This window comes from Hippopotamus amphibius, chromosome 13, assembly GCF_030028045.1.
Source record: "Hippopotamus amphibius kiboko isolate mHipAmp2 chromosome 13, mHipAmp2.hap2, whole genome shotgun sequence".
Classification (NCBI taxonomy): domain Eukaryota; kingdom Metazoa; phylum Chordata; class Mammalia; order Artiodactyla; family Hippopotamidae; genus Hippopotamus; species Hippopotamus amphibius.
This window is the reverse complement of record NC_080198.1, coordinates 45,725,245-45,751,548: the sequence shown is the minus strand read 5'-3', so window position 1 is coordinate 45,751,548 and position 26,304 is coordinate 45,725,245. Positions and strand designations below refer to the sequence as shown.

The window sequence follows — 26,304 nt, the reverse complement described above, 5'->3', positions numbered from 1 at the left end:
CCCCCACCTTTTTTTAATCTCCTGACAAAAAATTTTTCATTCAGTAAATCACAATGACAACTTTGCCAGCTTTGCAGAGAACACGATTATTCAACCATACAGAGTAGAAATCCATTTTCATGCTAAAAATCCATGTAAGATGGCTAACTGTCCCCTTCCATGGGTACATCCAGTTATGGTCACTTACTCCTGAATCATTCATAAATGCACAAACATACACAATGATCATGTATGTGCACTACATCACCTGAGCTCTTCCTCCAAACAAAATCGCACAGCGGACACTATAACTGAAAGTACACCCGCAGATACCTGGGAACTCTGACAGTACAAGGGTGGGTAAATTTCAGTGCTGACAAGAAACAACAACAAAAAAAGGTTTCCACACTACTATATACACACAAAGAATCCTAGAATACTAGAACCAGAAAGAATTCTAAGGGTCACCCCACCCACTCCTCTTACAGGTAAACACTAGGAAGGTGAAAAAAGGAACTTGCGCAAGATCCTGTAACCCCGGGACTGCAGCCCCGGGCCTAGACCAGCTTACCTGGCCGTAGTCCAGTATCTGTTCTCCTAGACAAGGCTGCTCGCCCTGCAACACCTACAGCTTGCTCTCAGAGCATAGTGTAGGGACCTCTGGTGAGTCAGAGACCCTTTCAGGAGGTCTTTCAAGGTCAAAACTATTTTCATAACAATCTAAGACTTCATTTACCTTTTTTGCTCTCATTCTCTGATGGGTATACAGTGGAGTTTTCCAGAGATCACATGATAAGTGATTACCAACAGTCTGAATGCAGAAGCAGATAGAAGAATCCAGCTGCCTTATGTTAAGCCAGACATTAAAGAGATGTGTAAACTTGTAAACAATGTTACTCTTCTCACTACATTTGTTTAGAAAGTAGCTATTTTTAAAAAACATGCTATTTATTTTAACCTGCAATGGGTTTATTACTATTGTTTTAAAATAAATTAATAAGTTGACATATTTTAAATTGTTCAGTTTTAATTTTTAATACAGTAAATATTGATAGCTATAACCTCTAAACAAAGTTCCTTGGGGTGCTTCCTAATTTAAGAGTATAAAAGGGACTGAAGACCAAAAATTTTGAGAACCCTTGCCTCCTTCCCACATTTATGCACTTACTAATGACATGAAAAAGGAAAAAAAGTTCTTTTGTCAATAACTAACACACCACAGAATCTTATCTTCAGTTTCAAGGCAATGAGATACATCAGACCTATTTTAGTAAATGGCTCAGTTAAGTGATAAGAAGAAAACCTTACATTTTAAAATTTTCTCTTCAGCTTCTTTAAGGTGTGATGTTGATGTAGGGCACCATGTGGGAAGCCAACCAGTTAGCCATCCTGACCTAGAGCATCAAAAACAAAATACAAATAGGTGAGTTAACGCTCTTCAACTCCCAACCGTTACACAGGGAGAAGAAAAGCAGAATAGAAAATCTACTGTCTGTGTGATGAGGAAGCTACCTGTATGTGACAAATTTACCTAATAGGTACAAAGCACGGTGATAAAGTAGTGGGATACAGATACCGTCAACCTGAGAATCTACAAGTAGACCTGAAAGTCCATCTTACCTTCATGGACAGTCAGATTACACATAATCAAGCAGAGAATAAAAACGGGCAGAACGAAGAAAGAGAAAAAAGGCATTCCCCGCCCCCCCCAACTGCAAGGCAGTTTCTTACCAGGGTGGAAGTACGTAAACCTTAAAGACCGTGATTGGGATCATTTCAATGGCAGGTTCACAGCAAGTATAAAATACACTTACTATGAGGGCTGAGAGAGGAGAAATCTCATTAAAACATGAGATTTTTTTTAAAGCCTCAAATCTCATAGTTAAGAGTAGAACATACCCCAATACAGATACAGAGGACAGGCCCATGTACAATCTACCCAGCGTGAACCAGTTGACTTTTTAAAGCTTTGGATTCCAGCAAACAGCAGATGACAAGGATGCCCCAAGCATCTGGCAGAAGACAGCTAAACAAACAGAACAAGGAAGCAGGCCTTGGGCAAAAGGTGAGGAAAGGCATGGGGAGGCTGCAACTGACACACTTTGCTCATAGCCAACCAAGAAGAAGGTGAGCCTTCAACTCCTGGTCCAGCAGCAGACCACAGGCATATCCTAATAATCTGAGATAATGCAGGACATTAGCAGTCATCCGACAGTTAGCAAGCGCTCAGCACACGCCCAGTATCACTCAGAGTGAGAACTTTCTCATGAAAGAGAAAATGAATTAGAGAAGAAGAGAAACCAACAACTGCAGATTCCAGATGAGAGTTAAGAGCCAGAACGAAAGCTTGGCAACAGGGATGGAGACAAGAAGATGAGGAATATTTAAAAATAAAACAGGCTAAGGGTACAAACTTACAACTAGAAGATGAATAGGTCCTGGAGATCTAATGCACGGCATAGTGATGATAGTCAACAACACTGTATTGTGGACTTCAAAACTGCTAAGAGACTAGATATTCAATGTTCTTACCACAAAAAAAAGAGATAATTACGTGATGTGGTGGAGGTGTTAGCTAAAGCTATGGTGGGAATCATACTGCAATATTATATATATGTATAAATCAATACATTGTACACTTTGAACTTATACAATGTTATATGCTAATTATATCTCGATTTAAAAAATAAAGCAAAAAAACATAATGGAAGAAATAAGTGACAACAACTGTAACACGACAGAATTAATTCACTCTACAGTTATTTATCGAGCACTATCTTTGAGGAACTATTCTACTCACTTGGGGCATACTGGTTACCAAACAGAGGCAAGAGTGATTAATTCTCCTTGAAGGGATTAGGGCTGCTTTTGGACTGGATCTTCACAAATAAATGGGATATTTCAAAAGCTGGAGTGGGACTTCCCTGGTGGTCCAGGGGCTAAGACTCTGCATTCCCAATGCAGGGGGGCTTGGGTTTGATCCTTGGTCAGGGAACTAGATCCCACATGCTGCAACTGAAGATCCCACATGCTGCAACTGAAGATCCCACATGCTGCAACAATGATCCTCTGTGCTGCAACTAAGACCCGGCATGGCCAAATAAAAAAACAAATATTAAAAAAAAAAAAAAAAGCTGGAGTGGTGGTTCAGGCATTCCCAGCGAAGAAAAGGGCATGAGCACATGTACAGAAAGAAGTATATCCTGTGTATTGTGAGGTAACAAGGGCACTGTTTCCAATGGCTGCTCTAACAAATCACCACTAATTTGGTGGCTTCAAGCAACAGAAATTTATTCTATCATATTTCTGGAGACCTGAGTCTGAAATCACCATCACTGGGCTGAAACCCAGGTGTCAGCTGGGCCACACTCCCAACAGAGGCTCTAAGGCAAAACCCTTTCCTAGTCTCCTCTGGGCTGCAGTGTCTGCTGGTATTCCTCACCCTGCAGCAGCGTTACTCCAGGTATCTGTGCCCCTTACCACAGTGCTCCCCTCTTCTACGTAAGATATGTAGAAACATTCAATCAACAGTAGTTGATATTATACTGATGACAATAACAACAGGGATTCACTAACACTTATGAGGCATAAAATAAGGGTTTTTATATAAGGTTCAGAGGCATTTCAAAGATAAGAATTGACAAAGAATTGTCATCTTGCATCACTCCTTGTCTTGAAGGTAAGGCTACTTCAAGTTGACCTACAATGGAAAACTCAGCCTTGCTCCAGTCTTTTACTTGACACTCTAATATCATTTTTATCTCTTATTTCCTATTCTCTAGACATATAACATTCTCTGTCCTCTTGCTTCCTGGCTCTAAATATCCTTGGAATACGCCTCTCCCCTTCTTTCCACGATTTATTGTACCTGTTACCAACCTCAGATTAGATTCCATTTCCCCTCTGCCCACTTACCCAAAGAGAATTAGACCAAGGTGGCAGGATGGCACACTGTACTCAAGCCCTATTGTCTTAGTTCTCACATGGTGCCATCACGCTCACATTTGCTCTTCAGTACCCTGACCTACCGTAAGCTCCTCGCAGGTAAGGACTCATCACATTCTCAGTTTCTACCCCAATACGTAGCATATTAATCTGCGTTCATGATGTGAATAAATAAAGTTATTGCTTCATCTGAAGTGTACCGGTTGCAATGAATTATAAGTGGTGACAGTGTAACTCATCATCTTAACATACAATTGGATTACACAGATGTATGCATATATGTCAAAATTCAGCAAGCGAACATGTAAAACTTAAGCATTTATCATAATAAAATTCTATACCAAATAAAAAAAAAGGTAAAACAGTCTGGATTTGATAATTGCTCATCAAGAAGGTATAATAGAGGAATCCCAGGTTTCTGTCTAAGGGGCCACTAATAACAACAGAACACACGAATAAGAATAGCTGTGAACAGAGACGTGCTAAAGCTGGAATGGGTTGATATAGCAGCTATCTTCTTCTAAGCTTTGTAGGCCCCTATTGCATTTCCCTTCCCTGTAGAATTTCTCTGGGCATTATGTGTAACAGGCTCTCAATAAATAATGTTTGCTGAATGATTAAGTCACGCACAATCCAAGATAGGCTCAGTCCAAGCTACACCCATTCCACAGATGTGAACACTGAGGTTCAAAATGTTAAGCACCAGGCCCAAGAGTGTACAGATAGTAAGTGACATAAGTAGAGATGTGACTTGAATTCTGAGCGACTTCAAAACCCTTTTTTCTCAGATGACTACCTTCCTTAAAATGTCTGAGCAGTTGTCCTTACCTACAGAATAAAGCCATATTCCTTAAATCTTCACAGAAGATGCTTCACAATCCATCCACAGAATACCTTGCCATGTCTTATCTTTGCAATTTGTACTTTTTCAATACCTTATAACTCCCAAAATTTCATGTTATTTTATGCCCCTATGGCTTTCCCTCTGCCTAGAATACCCTGTCTTTTCTGAGATACTCTCCCTAATCCTGATGCCAAGAGCACAGGTCACTAGTCACTCCTCTGGCCCTTGTTACAGATATAGTTACCACTGCTGTGGTTACTTGTTTACATATTTATCTGCCCTACTGCACTCTGAGCACAATGAATGCTAAATCCATGTTAAAAGTCATTCTTATATTGCTTGTGTCATATACACTACTGGCTTGTGGCCATGTGAGTGCACAATAACTGTGTATGTGAAATGAAGGCCTTGGTCAAAAGAAATATAAGAAGTGGATGAAGGAAGGCAAATGAGGTTCATTTCTATAGGGAGAGAGCACTTACAGTACCACCAGTTCTTTATTAGGAGATAAAATATGGGCAAGGCACGGGCCTGAACCCCCCTCAAAACAAAACAACAAACAAATGTCTGCAAAAAGGTCAATCCAGAAAAGGGTAATCAACAGAATGAACAATTTCAGAAGGTGATCAGAAGCACTGTAACTCACACGTTTTTTCATATATATAAATTTTTCCTATCTGCTAGTCAACTTTCTTCTTGTCTCTTTATGTTTAGATATAAAAACTTCCTAGTAAGTTCCATAACTATGTATGTATGTATGTATGTACACACACACACACACAGGATTAAAGGACAGGACTATAAGCAGATGTATTTGGTCAGGTTTTCATGGCATGTGGGTTATACTATGGAGATGTTATGTGAAAAAAAGGACGTTGGGGTTTCAGTTCAAGATGGAAGATCCTGACCTCATCTCCTCCACACACACACTGAAATCTACAGCTACCTATAGAACAATTTCCTTTAACAGTAACCTAAAAACTGGCAGAACAAACCCTCTACATTGGCCAAACCAGAGAGAAACCACACTGAAGCAGGTAGGAAAGGCTGAGACGCAATCTCACCATAAACCCCACTCTGGTGCAGCGACCCACAATCGGGAGGGAACTCAAAACCCAGAGCTTCTTCTCCCTGAGGAGCAAAGGGCTCATAACCTACACTGGGCACTACGACTCTTAAGACTGGCACCTGAAAGATGAGCCCCCAAAATGTCTGGCTTTGAAGACCAATAGGGCTCACGCCCATGAAACATATGGGATGTGGCAAACCAGGGAATGGCTCTTAAACGGCTTATGTGCAGACTCACCTGAACCGGGCCCAGCACAGAAGCAGTCCTTTGAAAGCACCCAGGCTTTATGTGAAAGAGACTCATTTCCTAAGTTTAAAGCAATGGCCGAAGGAGCAGGGGCCTGCTGGGATGCTCTCCAGGGATGGAGGCTGGTGGAAACCATCTTCCTGCTCTCCCTCTGCCATTTTATGTTTGGTGATCCAGTTTTTATGTTTGCCACCCAGAGGACACCCCTTAATCACCTGGCTCTGGCAGTCAGAGGGGCCTGTGTTCCTGTATCCCATGGAACTGTAACAATCAGAGAGACAGACTACCTGTCCCAGTACATCGCACAGACAGTTGACGGAAACACACCCCGAGTCTCTCTGAGAAAGAGGCCTATTTATTTGTCCAGAAGCTTTGGCCTTAGAAGCAGGATTCTGGTTTGGCACACATGAGCAACTACAGAGGTGCTTTCATGGAATAGAAGCTGGGGATGCCATTTTGCACTTACCCTCTGCCTTGCAATAGCTCACCAGTATCTCCCAGAAAGGAGCTTGTACACTCCTCTGGAGCCCTGATTTGTGTGACTGCTGCCCAGAGGACATCTCCAGATCTGGAGGCCAGTGGGGCTGATGACTGTGGTCCCACAGCTATATATATATTATATATATATATATATATATATATATATATATATATATATATATATATATATATATATGTTTGCATTCTTTAAAAACTGATACCTAAGGGTTTGGCTTCCACTTGGCTTCCACTCAGCCTGAATCTAGGTGCTGACTGAGATCTTTCCCTTTGGGATACTGGCCTTGGCACATCCTGAACTACTGGGAACTATTAAAAATAAAATAAGCTTCTTTGACAATCACAATGGTTTGAAAGACAACCAAGAGCTAGGGCAGGGTTGAACAATAAGGTTCATCTCCTATCGTCAACCCTTTAAGATTGGGAGGAGTGGTTGTTTTTCATCTAATGCACAGAAACCAACACAGAGAATCAAGCAAAATGAAGAAACAGAAGAATATGTTCCAAACAAAGAACATGATAAAATCTCAGGGGGAAAAAAAAACCCTAATGAAATAAAGATAAGTAATTTACCTGACAAAGAGTTCAAAGTAACGGTCATAAAGACGCTCACTGAACTCTGTAGAAGAATAAACATGGTGAGAACTTTGTCAAAGAGACAGAAAATACAACAGAGTTCCACACAGAAATCACAGAACTAAAAATATAATAGCTAAACTAAAAAATATGCTAGATGTGTGAATTCTCTGGTGGTTCATTGGTTAGCACTTGGTGCTTTCACTGCAGGGGCCTGGGTTCATCTCCTGGTCGAGGAACTAAGATCCCACAAACCGCACAGTGCAGCCAAACAAACACTAGATGAGTTCAGCATCAGACTAGATAAAGCAGAAAAAAGGATAATAAATGACCTCGAAGACAGGGCAGAGGAACTCACCCCAACAGAGCAGCAAAAAGAAAAAAGAATGAAAAAAAAAATGAAGATAGCATAATGGACTTATAAGACAACATCAAGCTCAGTAACATTCACATTTTAGCAGTCCCAGAAAAAAGAAGAGAGAAAAGGGAAGAAAACTGATTTGAAGAAATAAGGGCTGAAAACTTCCCTAACCTGGGAAAAGAAAAAGACATCCAGACCCAGAAAGCCCAGAGAGTCCCAGATAAGATAAACCCAAAGAGACCCATACTAACGCACTTGATAATTAAAATGCCAGAAGTTAAGAATAAGGAGAGACTCTTTTAAAAGCAGCAAGAGAAAAACAATTTTTTATACACAAGGGACCTCATAAGTCTATCAGCTGATTTTTTCAGCAGAAATTGCAGGACAGAAAGCAGTGCCATGATATATTCAAAGTCATTAAAAAAAAAAAATCCAACAAATAACTTTCTATCAAGAAAAGTTATTCAGAACTAAATGAGAGAATTTTCCATACAAACAAAAGCTAAAGGAGTTCATCACCACTAAGTCAGCTTTACAAGAAATGTTAAAGGGATTTCTTTAAGCTGAAAGAAAAATAGCACTAATTACTAACAAGAAAACATATGAAAGTATAAATCTCTCTGGTAAAGGTAAATATACATAAATCTAGTGGGTTAATCACTACTAAAGTTAGTATGTAGATTAAAAGGCAAAACTAGCAAAATCAAGTAAACATCCTAACTTTACACCTCAAGAAAAATCTCAAATAAACAACCTAACTGTACACCTCAAGGAAACAGAAAAGGAAGAAACAAGGCCCAAAGTTAGTAGAAGGAAGGAAATAACAAAGATTAGAGAAAAAAATAAATGAAATAGAGACTGAGAGGACAATAGAAAAGATCAATGAAACAAAGATCTGGTTCTTTGAAAAGATAAAAAAAACTGACAAACTTTTACTTAGAGTCACTCAAAATCCAAAATGAAAAAGGAGGCATTACAACTGATAACACAGAAACACAAACAATCAAAAGAGAACTACTATGAAAAATTATATGCCAACAAATTGGACAACCCAGAAGAAATGGATAAATTCCCAGAAATATACAACCTTCCAAGACTGAATCAGGAAGAAACAGAAAATTTGAATAGAATGATTACTAGTAAGGAGATTGAATCAGTAATTTTAAAACTCCCTACAAACAAAAGTAAGAGAACAGACAACTTCACTGGTGAATTCTACCAAACATTCAAACAAGAATTAATACCAATCCTTTTCAAACTTTTCCTAAAAACAGAAAAAGAGTGAACACTTCTAAACTCACTTTACAAGGTCAGCATTTCTCGATACCAAAATCGACAAGAACACCACACAAAAAAGAAAATTACAGGTCAATATCACTGATGAACATAGATGCAAAAATCCTCAACAAAATATAAGCAATTCAATTTAACAATACATACATTAAAAGGATCATATACCATGATCAAGCAGGGTTTATTCCAAAGAATGGTTCAACAACCACAAATCAACGTGATACACCACATCAATAAAATGAAGGATAAAAATCATATGATCACCTCAATAGATACAGAAAAGGCATCTGACAAAATTCACCATTTGTGACAAAAAAAAAAAAAAAGAACTCTCAACAAAGTTGGTATAGAAGGAACATACTGCAACATAATAAAGACCATATATGACAAGCCCACAGCCAACATCACACTTAATGCGGAAAAGCTGAAAGTGTTTCCTCTAAGATTAGGAAAAAGACAAGGATGCCCACTACTGCCACTTTTATTCAACAAAGTATTAGAAGTCCAACCCAGCACAAGCAGGCAAGAAAAAGAAATAAAAGGCATCCAAATTGGAAAAGAAGAACTGCCACTATTTGCAGGTGACATGGTGTTATATATAGAAAACAACAGACTCCTCAAAAAAACAAAAACAAACTGTTAGAATACATGAATTCAGTAAAGTTGCAGGACACAAAAATCAATATACAGAAATATGTTGTATTTCTATACACTAATAATGAGCTATCAGAAACAGAAATTAAGAAAACAATCCCATTTACAACTGCATCAAAAACAATAAAATACCTAGGAATAAATTTAACTAAAGAGGTTAAAAGTCCTGTACACTGAAAACTGTTAAGACACTGATGAAAGAAACTGAAAAAGACACAAAGATATGGTAAGATATTCCACGCTCATGAACTGTAAGAATATTGTTAAAATGTCCGTATTACCCAAAGCAATCTACAGATTCAATGCAATCCCATCAAAATTCCAATGCCATTTTTTTCACAGAAATAGAACAAACAATTCTAAAACTGTATGGTACCACAGAAGACCCCAAATAGCCAAAGCAGTCTTAAGTAAGAACAAACCTGGATCATTAAGACTCCCTGATTTCAAACTACATTACAAAGCGATAGTAATTAAAATAATAATAGTGCTGGCATAAAGACACAAACATAGATCAATGCAAGAGGATAGCTCAGAAATAAACCCATACATAAATAATCAAGTAGTTTACAACAAAGGAGCCAAGAATATTCAATAGGGAAAGGATGGTCTCTTTCACCAATGGTGTTGGGAAAACTGGAGAGCAACATGCAAAAGTATGACACTCAACCCCTGTCTTACAGCATACACTCAAAATGGATGATAGACTTGAATTTAAGACCTGAAAGCATAAAACTCTTAGAATAAAACAGTAAGCTATTTGACAATGGTCTTGCTGATATTTTGAATCTGACAGCAAAAGCAAAGACAATAAAAGCAAAAATAAATAAGTGGGACTACATCAAACTAAAAAGCTTCTGCACAACAAAGGAAACCATCAACAAAATGAAAAGGCAACCTACGGAATGGGAGAAAATATTTACAAATAATAAATTTGATAAGAGGTTAATACCCAAAATACATAAAGCACTCACACAACCCAACACCAAAAAAACCCAAAACAAACAAAAAAAAGTCCAGTTAAAGAATGGGCAGAGGATCTAAAGACTTTTTGCCAAAGACGACACACAGGTGGCCAACAGACACATGAAAAGATGCTCAACATCACTGATATCAAGGAAATGTACACCAAAATCACAATGAGATAGCCTCTCACACTGGGTAGAATGGCTATTATCAAAAAGATGAGAAATGACAAGTGTTAGAGAGAATATGGAGAAAAAGAGAACCCTTGCACACTGTTAGTGGAAATGTATAATGGTGCAGTTATTATTGAAAACAGTACGAAGGTTCCTCAAAAAATAAAACTACCATAAGATCCAGCAATTCCACTTCTGGGTATTTATCTGAAGAAAAAAAAAAAAAAACTTGAAAAGATATACGCACCTCCATGTTCACGGAAGCATTATTTACAATGGCCAAGATACGGGAAAAAAAACCTAAGTGTCTATCAACAAATAAATGGATAAAGAAAATGTGTACATAATGGAATATTACTCAGCCATAAAAATGAATGAAATATTGCCATTTGCACAACATGAATGAACCCAGATGGTATCATGCCAAGGGAAATAAGTCAGAGAGAGAGACAAATTCATATGATCTCACTTACATGTGGAATCTTTCAAAACAACAACAATAAACTCAGAGATAAAACAAACTGGTGGTTGCCAGAGGTGGAGTAGGTAAAACAGGTGAAGAGGGTCAAAAGATAAAAACTTCCAGTCATAAAATAAGTCAGTCATGGGGATATAATGTACAGCATGGCGACCAGAGTTAATGATAATGTACTGTATATTTGAAAGTTCCTAAGAGAGTAAATCTAAAAAGTTCTTACCATAAGAAAAAGGGTTAACTAAACTTACTGTGATGATCATTTCACAATATATAAAAACATCAAATCATTATGTTCCATCCCTGAAACAAATATAATGGTATATGTCAATTATGCCTTAATAATAAAAAAAAGAATACAGAAGATCCATAATAGCCTACAATATGAGGCTCTAGTCTGATGTTCTCTGCTGCCAGTTTCAAATCTTCTGAATTCACAGGAGATAACACCTCTAGGCATCTCTGACAAATGTTATCTATAACTTATTATCAAGGTATCAAGATAATAGAAAACATTACTACTATTAGTTTATTTGTAAATACATAAACTATTTACAAATTATCAAGGAAAAACAACTCAAGTCTTCAGCAATGAAATTTTCAGTTTATCCAACAATTTTTTCAATTGTTGAAAACAGCAGTTTAACAGGCAGCTAAGAGAAAAGAATCTCATGATCTTTGGAGCTTAAAATTTAAAAAGTCCTTGACAAGATGGTCATCAATGTCTATGTTTGGTCACAAATATATGAACTAGTACCAACAGGAAATTACTTACAACTCAATCTCACCAATTTTTTTCAACAAATATCCTTCAAATAATAGCACAGTTCTTGGCCAAAGAGAATCAGAGGTCAGTACAACAACAACAAATAAAAGTGAAATGAACTATAATCCACTATTGTTCCCACTTACATCATAGACGTGCAGAGGAAACACAAACGCTATCTTTGTTTCAGTCTCAAAAAAAAAAATTTTTTAAAAATTCAGTCTCTTAATACCTCCTATGCGCTAGGCACTAGAGTTTAAAATGTGATATATCAGCTGGTAATACAGGAATCACAGCTACCTCCACCTATTTACCACTCATCACAAAACCAACTTTCAAAGGGTATGATTGGCTTGTCTATGCATTTTGTCTCCCAGGGATTGGCTTAACTCAAAGAGAAGGAGCAAAATGATGTTTTTATGTTTGCAAGATGTCTTCAACCACAAGAGGCACAATACTCTCCAGGTTTTTACAGCAGCTTTTTCATCAAAGTAGATACTTTTTTTTAAGTGGTGTTTTTCTAAAGTATATTTAAACTGAAAAATCTATATTTAACATAGTAAAATATTTTATTTTCACTGTTAATGGAACTGTAAAGATACCTCTCTCCCCTAAGCCATGGTAACATTTCTGTCTAATCAGTTTTTGCTTTAACCAGATGACAATGTTTTATATAAACTGCCTTTTACTTCTTTCTTAGAATTATTCTACAGGATTGAGTGTTAGTACATAACAGGCTCAAAGAAAGATTTTTAGAGGGTGAAAAGCAGGGGTCTATCTTTTCCATCCTTTAGTTTATCACTGTTTGTTCATGAGTTCCTACACCTTAGCTTGTGACCTCTATTGCTTCAACCCTCTAGAACAGCAGTCCCCAACCTTTCTGGCACCAGGGACCAGTTTGGGGGGGGGGGTTCAGGTGGTAATGCAAGCGATGGGGAGAAATGGAGAGCAACAGATGAAGTTTTGCTCCCTCGCCCGCCGCTCACCTCCTGCTGTGTGGCCCAGTTTCTAACGGGCCATGGACCAGGTTCAGGACCCCTGCTCTAAAACACCCATCCAACCTCACTTTCTGTTTTTGGAGTAAATTGACCTCATCTTCAAAGACACTCTCTGCCTCTTCCACAAAATCTCCTATGCCATTCAGTGTTGCTCTGCATTTCTAGGTTTAGTGTGTGGAAGACTGCAACTAAGGACATGAAACTGGAACTAAGGACACAGACTGAAGTTTGTCAGATATCCAGCCATACTTCTGAGGTCACAAAAACCAAAGTAAAAATTAAATTTACCAGGGCCATAATACAGTGAACAAGATACAGGGCTGCCTCCTCAGAACTTTGGAAAATACATAGAAAAGCAAAAACTAACTTCTCTAATTTATTTAAGCAGATAAACAATAAACACCATCATATATTGCTGAGACCCTAACTTCAGAAGAGAAAAAAGTGTTCATCGCAATATAAAGATAAGTCATTCACCATGCAGATGGCCAACAAACACACGAAAAGATGCTCAACATCACTAACCACTAGAGAAATGCAAGTCAAAGCCACAATGAGGTGTCACCTCACACCGGTCAGAATGGCCATCATCAAAAAAATCTAGAAACAGCAAATGTTGGAGAGGGTGTGGAGAAAAGGGAACCTTCCTGCACTGCTGGTGGGAATGTAAGTTGGTACAGCCACTATGGAAAACAGTTTGGAGGTTCCTTAAAAAACTACAAATAGAACTACCATATGATCCAGTAATCCCACTACTGGGCATATACCCAGAGAAAACCAAAATCCAAAAAGAAACATGTACCGTAATGATTATTGCAGCATTATTTACAATAGCCAGGACATGGAAGCAACCTAAATGCCCATTAACAAATGAATGGATAAAGAAGATGTGGCACATATATACAATGGAATATTACTCAGCTATAAAAAGGAATGAAATGGAGCTATATGTAATGAGGTGGATAGACCTAGAGTCTGTCATACAGAGTGAAGTAGGCCAGAAAGAGAAAAACAAATATTGTATGCTAACTCATGTGTACGGAATCTAAAAAAAAAAAAAAAAATCATACTGATGAATCCAGTGACAGGACAAGAATAAGGATGCAGATGCAGAGAATGGACTGTAGGACGCAGGGTTGGGGTGGCTGGGGGCGAAGGGGAAGCTGGGACGAAGTGAGAGAGTAGCATAGACATATTTACACTACCAACTGTAAAATAGATAGCTAGTGGGAAGTTGCTGTATAACAAAGGGAGATCAACTCAATGATGGGTGATGCCTTAGAGGGCTGGGACAGGGAGGGTGGGGGGGAGTCGCGCGAGGGAGGGGATGTGGGGATATGTGTATGAAAACAGTTGATTCACTTTGGTGTACCTCAAAAACTGGTACAAGAGTGTAAAGCAATTATATTCCAATAAAGAGCTTAAAATGAAATAAAATAAAAGCAAAATCCCCTATAAATAAAATAAAAAAATAAAGATAAGTCATTCACTATAGGGACTATATCTATGTAGGGCATCAGGAAGGTTTACCAATGTGCCTCAGGTTTTCTACCCTGTCCCATCTGTTGAGAACTGACCTCATTAGGAAGGCTGAGGATCTAAGCCCTAAAGCATCTAATCAAAAAACTATATAACCTGTAATAGATATAAAGAATGTTTTCAGTGAGCAGACTTCTGAGTAAGAAAAGCTTTAAAACACTACACTAAAGGTGGCAACTCTAAGGAAAGCCAAACAACATGTGCTTAGCACATTAACAGAGTTTATTAACTTAAGAATCTGATTTTAAATATCCTGAGTTTGAGAGAGAAAAGCGAATTTTTTCCCTTAACTTTCTATGTAATCTTTTTTTAAAAAAATATCATTAACGTTGTACTTGTATCCTAGGCCATCAACATTTAAATTTCCTAGTAATTCCTGTTTTGTTCTCTAAGGCACTGGACTATCTATAGTATTACTAAATCTGATTTGCACAATCTGTAAATATTGTGAAATAGTGAAAGAGGTTTCAAAGTATTCTGAAGAAAATATACAGAAGTCTGGTCAATTTCCACACACTCTTGGCCACTTAAATAACATTTCTAATTAGGTTATAAGTAAAGAGAATTTCATTATATTACAATTTTGTTTAAAATGGCCTCCATCCCTGGTAATGTCAACAGAGAAAAACTATGTTTATTACTGCTCTCTATAAGCTCCTCTAAGCACTCTGAGCACAGTATTCTACCTCATTTAGAGAAACTATGAGGTTTTGATTTTTATTATAACTATCCAAATTTATCAGATGTATGAATATACATATTCCTCTGAAATAATTCCTCAATCAATCAATGAATGACCGATAACGCTCGGGCAAATAAAGAACGTCTTTCCTGGGAAATGACTTCTTTAATCCTATCCTGCAAAAGAGGAAATAAAAAAATAATACAGTATGTCTCACACAACCATAATTTAAGTGACTAACACGCCATTTTATTTTAAATAAATAATACTAGTGATTCAAATTATCATAACCATTAGATCATTGACAACATGGGCCCTCTAATACATTTTAACACATTAATTAGCATTCTTTCAGCTTTTTTTTTTTTTTTAACCTGGAACTTTTACTTTTCACTTTCTATTTTTTTTTCTATTTAAAAAAATTTTTTTATACAATTTTTTCCCTAACTTATAACTTTTAAAGACCTAGAGTTGGAGAAATGGTGTTTTAGACATAGCCACGTGCTGGTAATATTTTCCCCCAATTGATTCCTACCTTCTCACACACAGTAAACAAGCCATTCTAGAATCAGACACAGCATCATCCAAAATACCTAATTAAAGAAGCTACATGTGTACTTTTAGATTTGCATTGTTTAATAAACCCAAGTGACATTTTGTGTTAGTTCCAAGTAAGTTCATCCACTAGATAAAGGAAATAAAAACTAAAAATGTCTCAAAGTGAATAAGTTTTAATAAAATTATCTTTCCATACATTTTTTTCTTTTATGATTCACAATCAGGAGTGAGAAATTACAGAACTATGGAATTAGACTAAAAATCTAACTATACAATGTTTCTGAATGGCTATTACAAATAATATAGACTTTAATGACTCATTCAGGGACACATTTAATTCTGAAATGTATTATTCAGTGTTGTTTTTACTAAGTGTACCCATCCATGGGACTTTACAATCTTCTGTTATGTTCTTTGTCGTAGGAATGAAATCTGCATTTATTGGTCTGTAATTGGCATTTTGGAGAACAGGCAAAACAGGGAAGCATGGTTCCCTGTTGGTTCATCCAAGGTCAAGGAAAAGAATCATATTCCCAACCTCACCAATATAATTTAAGTTCATGATCCTAATTGCTCAAACTTGTCCTAGTCAAGTTCAAACTCTGAAATTCTTATGAATATATCTATTGATGTCCTTTGGATATTTTAGGATGAAAAAATTTAAATCACAAACTGCAAAATGAATAATCAAGTACCAGGTTTTTGATCTTAATGTTTCTGTCAGCACATGTTTATAATAGTTGAAGTGTTTAATTCTTAACAATTTATTGAAGCTTTTTATGTATAAACGCCCTTTAGGCTCTACCAGACATTTGAGTAAGACAAAAGCCTTGCCCTCAATGAGTTGATGAAACAAATACAGGAAAACTATACTACAAGACAGGGTGGAGGTGCCATAAAGAACGTTTAGGAAAATACCATGAACCTTTAGAGAAGGGAGATCACAATCTGTTGTGGGTCAGAGAAAACAATGTGAATAAAGTCGTGAGGAAGTGGGAGGTGAGCAAGAAACATGTTTCGGAAATAATGAAAGACACAGCTTGGCTAGAGCCCAGCGCACAGGCAGGAAATAAGACTCAAAAGATAGGAGCCACACTGCCTGCAAAGGGCTCTGAAGTCAGGGTAAGGACATACAATAAAGCCACTGTGTGTGCCTGTGCTAAACAAGACTGTGCCTCTTGGAGATGTAAAAGTAACTAATAAAATAAGTTATGTTGAAAGCATACAAACAGAATATTTTACTAAAGCCTGCAATAATTCAGAAAAGGGAGTAGCGACAGTCTGAACCAGGTGGCCCCCAGGTGACAGTGGGTATAGAAAGGTGATGTTGCACTTAGAATCTACTGCACATGGTAACAGAATTCATATCTGGAGCAATGAAGGCAGGGGAGGGGAGTGGAAAGACAGTGCCACAGTTCTTAACCTGGATGACCAGATAGAAACTAAATGCCTAAGTGCCCTAACAAAAATAGGAAGTCAAGGGGAAGAACTGAGCTTTTTGCATTGTTGAATTCAGGGGAAGGCAGTGCAAATAAGATCCTGGTTGGAACTTGTTACATTTGAGGAATCCTGGTTGGAACTTGCTACATTTGAGGAATCGGTTGCAAACATCTGGCACATAATTAGAAACATCACTAGAGTGCTGAAGAAGGCTCCATCCTGAGGCGATTTCAGCCCTTTCCACAGACAGGATAGTTCAAGGAGTGTGAGTAAACAAGGTAAAAATGAAAACACAGGTGAAGACAGAATCTTGGCCAATGACGACATTTAGAAAATGGGGGGGTGGGAGTGGGGAATGAATAAAACTAACTACTGGTCTCAGGTAAGACAAGAAGCAAAAGATCATAAGAGCTAGAATGCCTGACAGGAGTCTCAAAAGGGAGTAGCTATCTTTACAGTGTCAAACACTAAAATTTGGACCCAAGAAAGATAAGTATTGAGAAAAATAAAAGTCCACTGGGATGTGGCACTGAGGAGTTCTGTGATTCTTAAGAAGTCAGGAGATAAGGATCTGGAAAGGGGAGATGGCAACAGAGAGGAGTCACTCATCTTAGAAGTCATTTAAAGGATAGGAGGGACTTCCTAGGTGGCGCAGTGGCTAAGAATCCGCCTGCCAATGCAGGGGACTCGGGTTCCATCCCTGCCCCAGGAAGATCCCACATGCCGCGGAGCAACTAAGTCCATGCACCACAACTATTGAGCCTGCGCTCTAGAACCCGTGAGCCACAACTATTGAGCCCATGTGCTGCAACTACTGAAGCCCACGTGCCTAGAGCCCGTGCTCTGCAACAAGAGGCCACCTCAATGAGGAGCCTGCACACCACAATGAAGACTAGCCCCTGCTTGATGCAACTAGAGAAAGCCTGTGCGAAGCAACGAAGACCAAACACAGCCAATAAAATAAATAATTAATTAATTTTAAAAATTAAAAAAAAAAGGATAGGAGAGTGGATTTCTCTATCTTATCTCCAAAGCAAAGAAATATAGTAAAATTCTAATGAAAATTCAGTAGGATAAACCCACTGGAGAGGAAAGGAAGGGGAAAAAGTCCCTTATTTTTACTATTTGATGATTTCCACAGTGTAAGTACTACCACCTTGGCTGCTTTGAAGCTGCCAATGGTTGGCAAAATTTCTGAACACTTAGTAATAACTCTGGACCACCACTGCAAACTGCTACTCTATGGTCTACACTAACTAAGCAATTGGGTGACAGCTTTCCTCTAAACTCAACTGATACTTAATCATTCTCTGGGACAACCTTGCAGCAATTCACAGACGTCTACCCAACTCTTGTTAGATATTGCTTTCTCAATTGTATTGCAACTGAAAAGGGTTAGATGTTGAAAGCCAAATGACTCCCAAGCATGCCTGTCTTCACTAAGAAGGAAACGACAAGAATCATATACTCCAAAAAGTCTTTAGATGAACTTTTTATAATTGTTTCCTTTGTTAATGTCATCGCTCCATCTAAATCTGAGATGTCTTAAGAATAGGGAACTTGATTCAAAGACTGATTCTCCCACAATCCACTTGGCTCTTGGGATAGTTCTATTGTTGATTAACCAATTAAAAAAAAATTTAAAGTGAGCTCTGTATCAATGAAGGATTAAATAACAAAGTATCAGTGGAAAAAACAAAACAAAACAAGAACCAAACATCCTAGTAGGCCCAATTCTGGTGAGAGGCAGCAGAGATACGGGGCTCCAATCCATCCCTGCTACTTGCTGGAGGGGTGCTAGCAGTAGTTCCAATTGCACTTCCACCTGAAAAACAGGAACAGGAATACCTAGCACACAGGGTGGACCTTAAGGTTTAATATGAACACATTAGGGAACACCCAGCAGGAGCAGGTACTTGCTTGGTACAATTCACAATGCCATATCAGTTTGTACACTGGACACTGCTCAAGTGTACTGCCAAGAGCACCAAGGAGGCCCACCTCTAACAAAGGACCACGGCTGGTCAGACTAGTTTACAGTCTGTCCCCAGTGACCTCCTGCTATCACCCAAAACCACAAATTCCTTTCACAGTTGTGCCCTGGACTTGCAAGCCCCACAACAACATGGAAGCCAAAGAGTCCCCCTAAAAGTAGTCTCAGAGCCAAAAATGTTGTGACAAATGAGAGAGTGACAAACTAACAGGTTGCTACTTGTGTTCGCATGACATTCGGCATCTCACCTTAACAAAGAAAGTTCATCGACAAACCAAAATAAAGGACCTATTCATCATATCAACAAAGCTCAAGGGAAGAGACTAGTTTCTAATATTTCACAACTTTTCCCTTCCGTCATCTTTCCAAATACCCCGTCTATCATGGTACTTTATATTATCTTCTGTCATTTAGGTTATATTTCATATGCATATTTTTCCCAACCTCTGAAGTAGAATTGTTGTCAAAATATTAAACTGGTATGGGCGGTAGCATATAGGTTTATTTACTTTCCAACCTGAGAAATAAGGCAATAATGTTCATAGCAATTTAATTTTTCTACTAATTAACTGTTACTCATCTACTGCCAAGTGCATGAAGTTACAGGTAGAAAAGAATAATATACACAGTATATTTGTATATCAAAAAGCTTCCCATCAGAACCCTCCTACACTGTTGATGGGAATGTAAACTGGTGCAGTCACTTTGGAAAACAGTACGGAGTTTCCTTAAAAAGCTAAAAATAGAGTTACCATATCACCCAGCAATTCCACTCTTGGGCATATATCCGGAAAAGATGAAAACGCTAATTTGAAAAAATACATGCACCCAGTGTTCATAGCAGAACTATTTACAAGTGCTGGAAGACACGGAAGCAACCTAAATGTCTATCAACAGATGAATGGATAAAGAAAATGCTGTGTTTGTGTATACACACACACCCACACAATGGAATATTAGCCATAAAAAAGAATGAAATATGACCATTTGCAGCAACACGGATGGACCTAGATTATCACACTAACTGCAGTAAGTCAGAGAAAGACAAGTACCACATGATACCACTTACATGTGGAATCTAAAAAAAAAAATGATACAAATGAAGTTATTCACAAAACAGAAATAGACATAGAAAACAAACTTATGATTACCAAAAGGCAAAGGGGGGGGGGTGAGGGGGAGGGATAAATTAGGAGTTTAAGATTAACAGATACACACCACTATATATAAAATAGATAAACAACCGGACCTACTGTGTGTCACGGGGAACTATACTCAATACCTTGTAATAACCTATAATGAAAAAAACCTGAAAAAATATACACACACACACATATATATATACATATATGCATTGAATCACTCTGCTGTACACCTGAAACTAACACAACATAGTAAATCAACTACTTCAATACAATAAAAATTTTAAAAAAAAAGGCTTCCCATTAGACATCTGTCCTCCCACTTCCATAAAGTTTCCTACACCTGTGTCTTCTGAGCAGCAACCTCACACATCTCTCCAGTAACGCCAGAACTCTTGGAGGCAAGAGGAAGAGCTCCATCTGAGAGATTATTGATTCTGAACTTGCTAACCATATCGTGTTAACTTTCTTTCTAAAAAGTATCTGTAAACTAAACGTCTCCTGAAAGCTAACGCCGCGGACTCCCTCCTCTGGCCCCTTTCCCCTCCTCCGGGCTCCTCCTTCCCCCGACACCCCCTTCCCTGGGGTGAACCTGGGTTCTCCTTCCACCACCGCCCCTTCCTCAGGCTGCGGAGACAGCCGGCCGGGCGGCGCTTCCGTTCTCGCCCCGGGGCTGGACCGGGCCCAGCGCGCACCTGAGGTCCGAAGCCGCGCTCGGAAGCGGACAGAGTGACTCGGCCGTGGCGCGTGACTCGGGTCAGGTGCGGGGACGCCGGCCAGCGCCCGCGGGCGCGCTGGGGCAGGGCTGGGGGCCGCAGCCCTCTCTGCCCCGAAGGAGACCTCAGCGGACGGCCCGCCGGGACGCGGCGCCGGGCCAACCCCCCCGCCGCCTGCCCCGCGGCGCCGCTGACACGACCCCGCGGCGGCCCCACCGCGCGCGGGTCGAGCTGCCTCCCGGCGCTCGCCGGAGTCACACTCAGACCCGAAGGGCGCCCGCCGAGGGCAGAGCCGGGCCGGGGCTTCTCCTCCCGGCGCCGCGCGCATTCGCGCCGGGGCCGGACGACGGCGCCGCCAGGCGGGTGAGGGTCCTCGGCGCTGCCCGCGCGCCTGAGTCTCACGCAGCCCCCGCCGCACGTACCTCTCACTCGCGTCCGCCGAGTCCACCTCCTCCTCCTCTGCCGCCATGGCCGCCGGCGCCGCGGAAGCTTCCCGTCGTACCTCCCGGCCGGCTGACAGGCCGACTGAGACGCGAGCACCCGCCGGCGCCCTTAAGGCCGCCGCCCGCTCAGGCTTCGCCCGCCCACTCGCCTGACCCGGCGGCGCGTGCGCGCGCCGGGCCATCCCGCCCCCCCTTCACCCCCTACCCCCACCCCAGCCACGCATGCGTCATCCCGCCCGCCGCGCTCCGGTGTGAGCGCTAGGCTGGGCGGGCAACCTGCAGGAACCGGTGACTCACCCGGCAGTGTCAGGTGGTAACTAACTTCAGGAATGACTGTATTCATGCATCATCCGCTGATATTGATTGTCAGGTGCTGGGCCTGCCCGGAAAGCGCCCAGCTAGTATTCAGTAGCGAATGGAAATGCTGTAATGGAGGAGCTGTCCGTCCTGCGGCCGTCCCTCCCCACAGGTGGGTGGCCTAGGGGACAGAGCGACTCAGGGGACCCTGCTCCAGACCCTGGAGTCACAGTAGTGACCGAAACCATCAACTCCCATCCACCTCGCGCTCTGTACACACAGGAGGGGTGTAAAGAGTCAGCGTTTAGGTACTTACGGTTCTTGAGGGGGCATCGCTAATGTAAATATCAACATTTCTTGACCTGTTTTCAAGTCTTTTAGTGTCAGACATTACCTGCTTTTGTATTTGTATCAGTCCCTTCCGTGCATTCATTCGTATTTACCGCTTGCCTGCTGTGTGCCCACTCTGATCTAGGCGCTGAGAAACAATGGATTGAAATGGGGCTTACCCCTTTACGGAGCCTGTGCTAATATACTACCCTTTGTTTTGGACGCAGTTCATCCCTCTCCTTCCCTAACTCTCCTCCCTCCCTGCAGCCTCTTTTTCTCTCCTCTGAGTCTCCCTAACCCAGACAGTTTCTATCACTCATCTAGCACTCAGATTCTCAGCCTTGTCTAGTTGTTTTGAGTTTTTAATGGACATTATTGAATATTCTTCCAACTGCACTGGAAGTTCCTTGAGGATAGGGATGGTGTCTTCTGTGATTTGGGGGGGGGGGGGGGGGGGGAGGGAAGCAGCTCATAATCCTTCGGTATAGCAATAGCTAATACATATTCTTCTTGTATTTGATCCAATTCATAAATATGTTAGGGAAGACTAGAACATATGAAAATACTGTTCCAGGAATTCGTGGTATTGCCAGAGACTTGCAGTGTGTCTGCAGAAACGGACCCTTTGCCATCTCCACCTGTCAGAGAATATCCATACTGGGGGCACCTCTTTCTATATGGGCCAGACTGGTCATTGAGGACTCTGCTGCATGGAGTACAGTCCCAGCCCTGTGGTACTGAGTTCAGTATCAAAACCTAAGAATATGGCTGCAACTCCTGCAGCACCTTCAGAAAGTTGGACTGGCAAGTATTCATCCTCAAGACTTTGTGAATCTGGAGCCGGCTCTCATAGATGTCTATGGCTGCTGCACAGAAAAAAAAAAAATCATTGATCCAATGCTGGGGTTTATCCAGAAACAGACAGAGCAGTGCATAGGGCTATGGGATTTCACGATCTTCCCCAGCTCTGGGGGGTATGCCTGCCCAGGCTTCACTTTGCTGCTGGTGGAGGAGCTGTCCTTGGCTATGGCAAGAAGTCCAAGCTAGTATCACCAGCCCCTGGGTGCTGCCAGCACTAGAGGAACCCTGCTGCTCCATTGTGACTGCCACACCACTCTGGAGTTCTTGGACTCTGCCTGCTTAGGAGACAATGAGGCCAACATCTGTTGATGCGACCTGTACCTGGACAACTCCTCCTACACCAACCTCAATGACTGCTTGGGCCAGACCTTCTCCATCACTGCCTCCCAGTACTTTAGTGGTGCCCTGAAAGCACACCTCCCAGAGTTCCAGGCCAACCTGGTGCCCTATTTCCAAATCCACTTCTTTTTGATGACATAATAACCAATTACTTTGATTAAGCGGTACTTACATTGGGGGATCACTAGCGCCTACTTTGAACTCTCTAATCAGATGGTCTGGTGTGACACTCATCAAGGCAAATACATAGCCAGCTCTGCATGCTCTACTCCAGGCTGTGGAGTCCAAAGAACTAATGCTGCCATTATACCACCAAGACCGAGTGTACCAAAGAAGTTGATGACTGGTGTCTCACTGGTGTCAAGGTTGGCTTTAATTTCTAGCCCCTCAACAGTGATTCCCCAGGAGAAATGCTGAACAACACCACAGGCATCGGAGAGGTCTGGGCCTTTATCACAAGTCTGCCACGCTAGCACTTGCAAACCAGAATGAGGATGAGGGCATGAGGGGTTTCCTGAGGACTTTGATGGCCTGGCTGCCCTGTAAATGTTGATAAAGTGCTGTGATTAAACAGAGTAAGAAAGGAAGTGTGGCAGGGAAATAATAAGGACATGAGATAGTAAGGGAAAATGGTAGCTGGATCAAGGGAAGGGCTGGATACCAATCAGCTGTATGACCTGGGGCTGGAGGGGCCTTGGGAATCACATGGTTAGGGTTTCTCAGACTCTAATCTGCATGCAAACTTCCTGTGAATCTTGTTACGTGGCAGATTCAGACTCTGTAGGTCTGGGGTGGGGCTTGAGATTCTCTATTTCTAACTGTCTCCCAGTGATGCCCTGTTCCAGCTGCCAGTCAGCAGACCACCCTTTAAATAACAAAGCTCTTGAGCAGCCCTGTCCACTAGAACTTTCTGCAATCATAGAAATGTTCTAAATCCCCACTTTCCAGTATAGTAGCCATGAGCCACATGTATCTACAGAGCATTTGAAATTTGGCTAGTGTGACTGAATTTTTAATTTTAATTAACTTTTAAAAGCCACGTGTGGCTAATGCTACCATGTTGGACAGCAAGGTCTAGATCTCACCTTTCTCATTTATGAAAGTGAGAGTTTGAGAGCAGACAATTCCCAAGGTCCCGTATGATGTTCTGTGGTTCCAGGTTGTCATTTTCAAAGCGTGTGTGGAGGGTGAGGACAGGAGTTTGATGAGAGGACGGATGTTAAAAGTGTAGAGTAAAGCATGAAGGGTTGACAGTTCTACCAAATGGAAAATAGTTTGTTACCTGTTTAAAAATGTAGAATATTTTGTCTTTTTGTGCCTAACTTGTCAAATTTATTGGCGTAAGTTCTTTGTAATGTTGCCTAATTATCTTTCTAATGTTGTTAGGTTTTGTAGTGCTATCCTCTTTTCACACCTGATATTGTTCACTTGCACTTTCTTTTTTACCCCTGGTCAGTTAGCTAAGAATTTATCAATTTTATTAATCTCAAAGAAGTAACTTTTGGCAATTTCATGGATTTTGCTTTTTCTACATATGCTTTGGAGAGCTTTCCACAGTAGTGCATACAGATTTACCTCATTTTTCTTCATTGCTACCATGGTATTTCATATTATGGGAGTACTGGAATTTATTTAATTATAGGCATTCTTATTAATTTTTTGAAATTTTATTTATTTATTTATTTTTGGCTGTGTTGGGTCTTGGTTGCTGCCTGTGGGCTTTCTCTAGTTGCGGGCTTCTCAGTGTGGTGGCTTCTCTTGTTGCAGAACACGGGCTCTAGGTGCATGGGCTTCAGAAGTTGCGGCTCATGGGCTCACTAGTTGTGGCACACGGGCTTAGTTGCTCTGTGGCACATGGGATCTTCTCAGACCAGGGCTCGAACCCGTGTCCCCTGCATTGGCAGGCGGATTCTTAATTACTGTGCCACCAGGGATGTCCCCTTGTTAATGTTTCTTTTCTTTTTTTTTTCTATTAGAATACTGAATTGAACCACTTTTTGTATGTTTCTATATGCACATGAGAAAGGCCAGGATCTCTCCCGCCCCCCACCCCCCACCCCCGTTATATAAATGGTATCATACAATGTATAACCTTTTGAGATTGACTTTTTTCTCTCAGCATAATTCCCTGGAGAGTCATTAAAGTTGTCATGTGAACGAATAGAATAGTTCATTCCTTTATTATAGCTAAGTAGTTTTCCATGGTTAGATGCACCACAGTTTATTTAATCAGTCACCTGTTGAAGGACATCTGGGTTGTTTCCAATTTTTTTGGATATTACAAATGAAGCTGGCATAGACATTCGTGTACAGGCTTTTGTGTAAACCTAAATTTTCGTTTTTCTGGGATAAATGCCCAGGAGTGTAATTGCCCGTCACATGATAGTTGCACATTTAGATTTTTTTTAAGAAACCACCAAACTATTTTCCAGAGTGGCTGTACCATTTTCTGTTCACAACAACAAAATGGAATTGATCTAATTTCTCCATATCCTCACCAACATTTGGTGTCATCTCTATTTTTTATTTTAGCCTTCTGACAGACCAGTAGTGATGTCCGATTGTGGTTTTAATTTGCATTTCCCTGATGACTAGTGATGCTAAGCGTCGTTTCACATGCTTATTTGCCACATGTATATTCTTTGCAATGAAATGTCTGTTCCTGTATGTCTTTTACCCATTTTCTAACTATTAATTTTTGAGAATTTTTAATATTCTCTAGCTACTAATCCTTTGGCAGATACGTAGTTTGCAAATATTTTCTCCCATATGTCTTGTCTTCTTATCCTCTTCACATGGGCTTTTGCAGAGAAGACATTTTATGAAATCTAATGTATTGATTTGTTTTATGGCTTATGCTTTTGGTGTTGTCTAAGAATTATTTGCCTAACCTGAAGTCTTGAAGGTTTTCTCCTTTGTCTTTTTCTGAAAGTTGTGTGGTTTAACATGTTACAGTTAAGTCCATGATCAATTTTGAGTTAATATTTGTATAAAGTGAGAGCTTTGGGTCCGGGGTTTTTATATTAGTTGCTTACGCATATCCAATTGTTCCAACACCATTTGTTGAAATCACCAATTTTTTTAAATTAATTAATTTATTTATTATTATGGGCTGTGTTGG

General features: G+C 40.3%; 1 protein-coding gene across 1 annotated transcript in view; it reads right to left on the bottom strand.

Annotated features, from left to right (window-relative positions):
- ABHD5 (abhydrolase domain containing 5, lysophosphatidic acid acyltransferase) overlaps positions 1 to 21,513 on the bottom strand; it is a 38,669-nt gene extending 17,156 nt beyond the window's left edge. Inside the window, exons 1-2 of the mRNA XM_057705599.1 lie at positions 21,336 to 21,513; positions 1,288 to 1,373 (exon numbers count right to left, since the gene is read on the bottom strand). Of these exons, the coding sequence (XP_057561582.1) occupies positions 1,288 to 1,373; positions 21,336 to 21,382 (133 nt within the window). The 5' untranslated portion in view covers positions 21,383 to 21,513. The remainder of the gene's footprint in view (positions 1 to 1,287; positions 1,374 to 21,335) is intronic.
- Between the last annotated feature and the right edge of the window lie 4,791 nt (positions 21,514 to 26,304).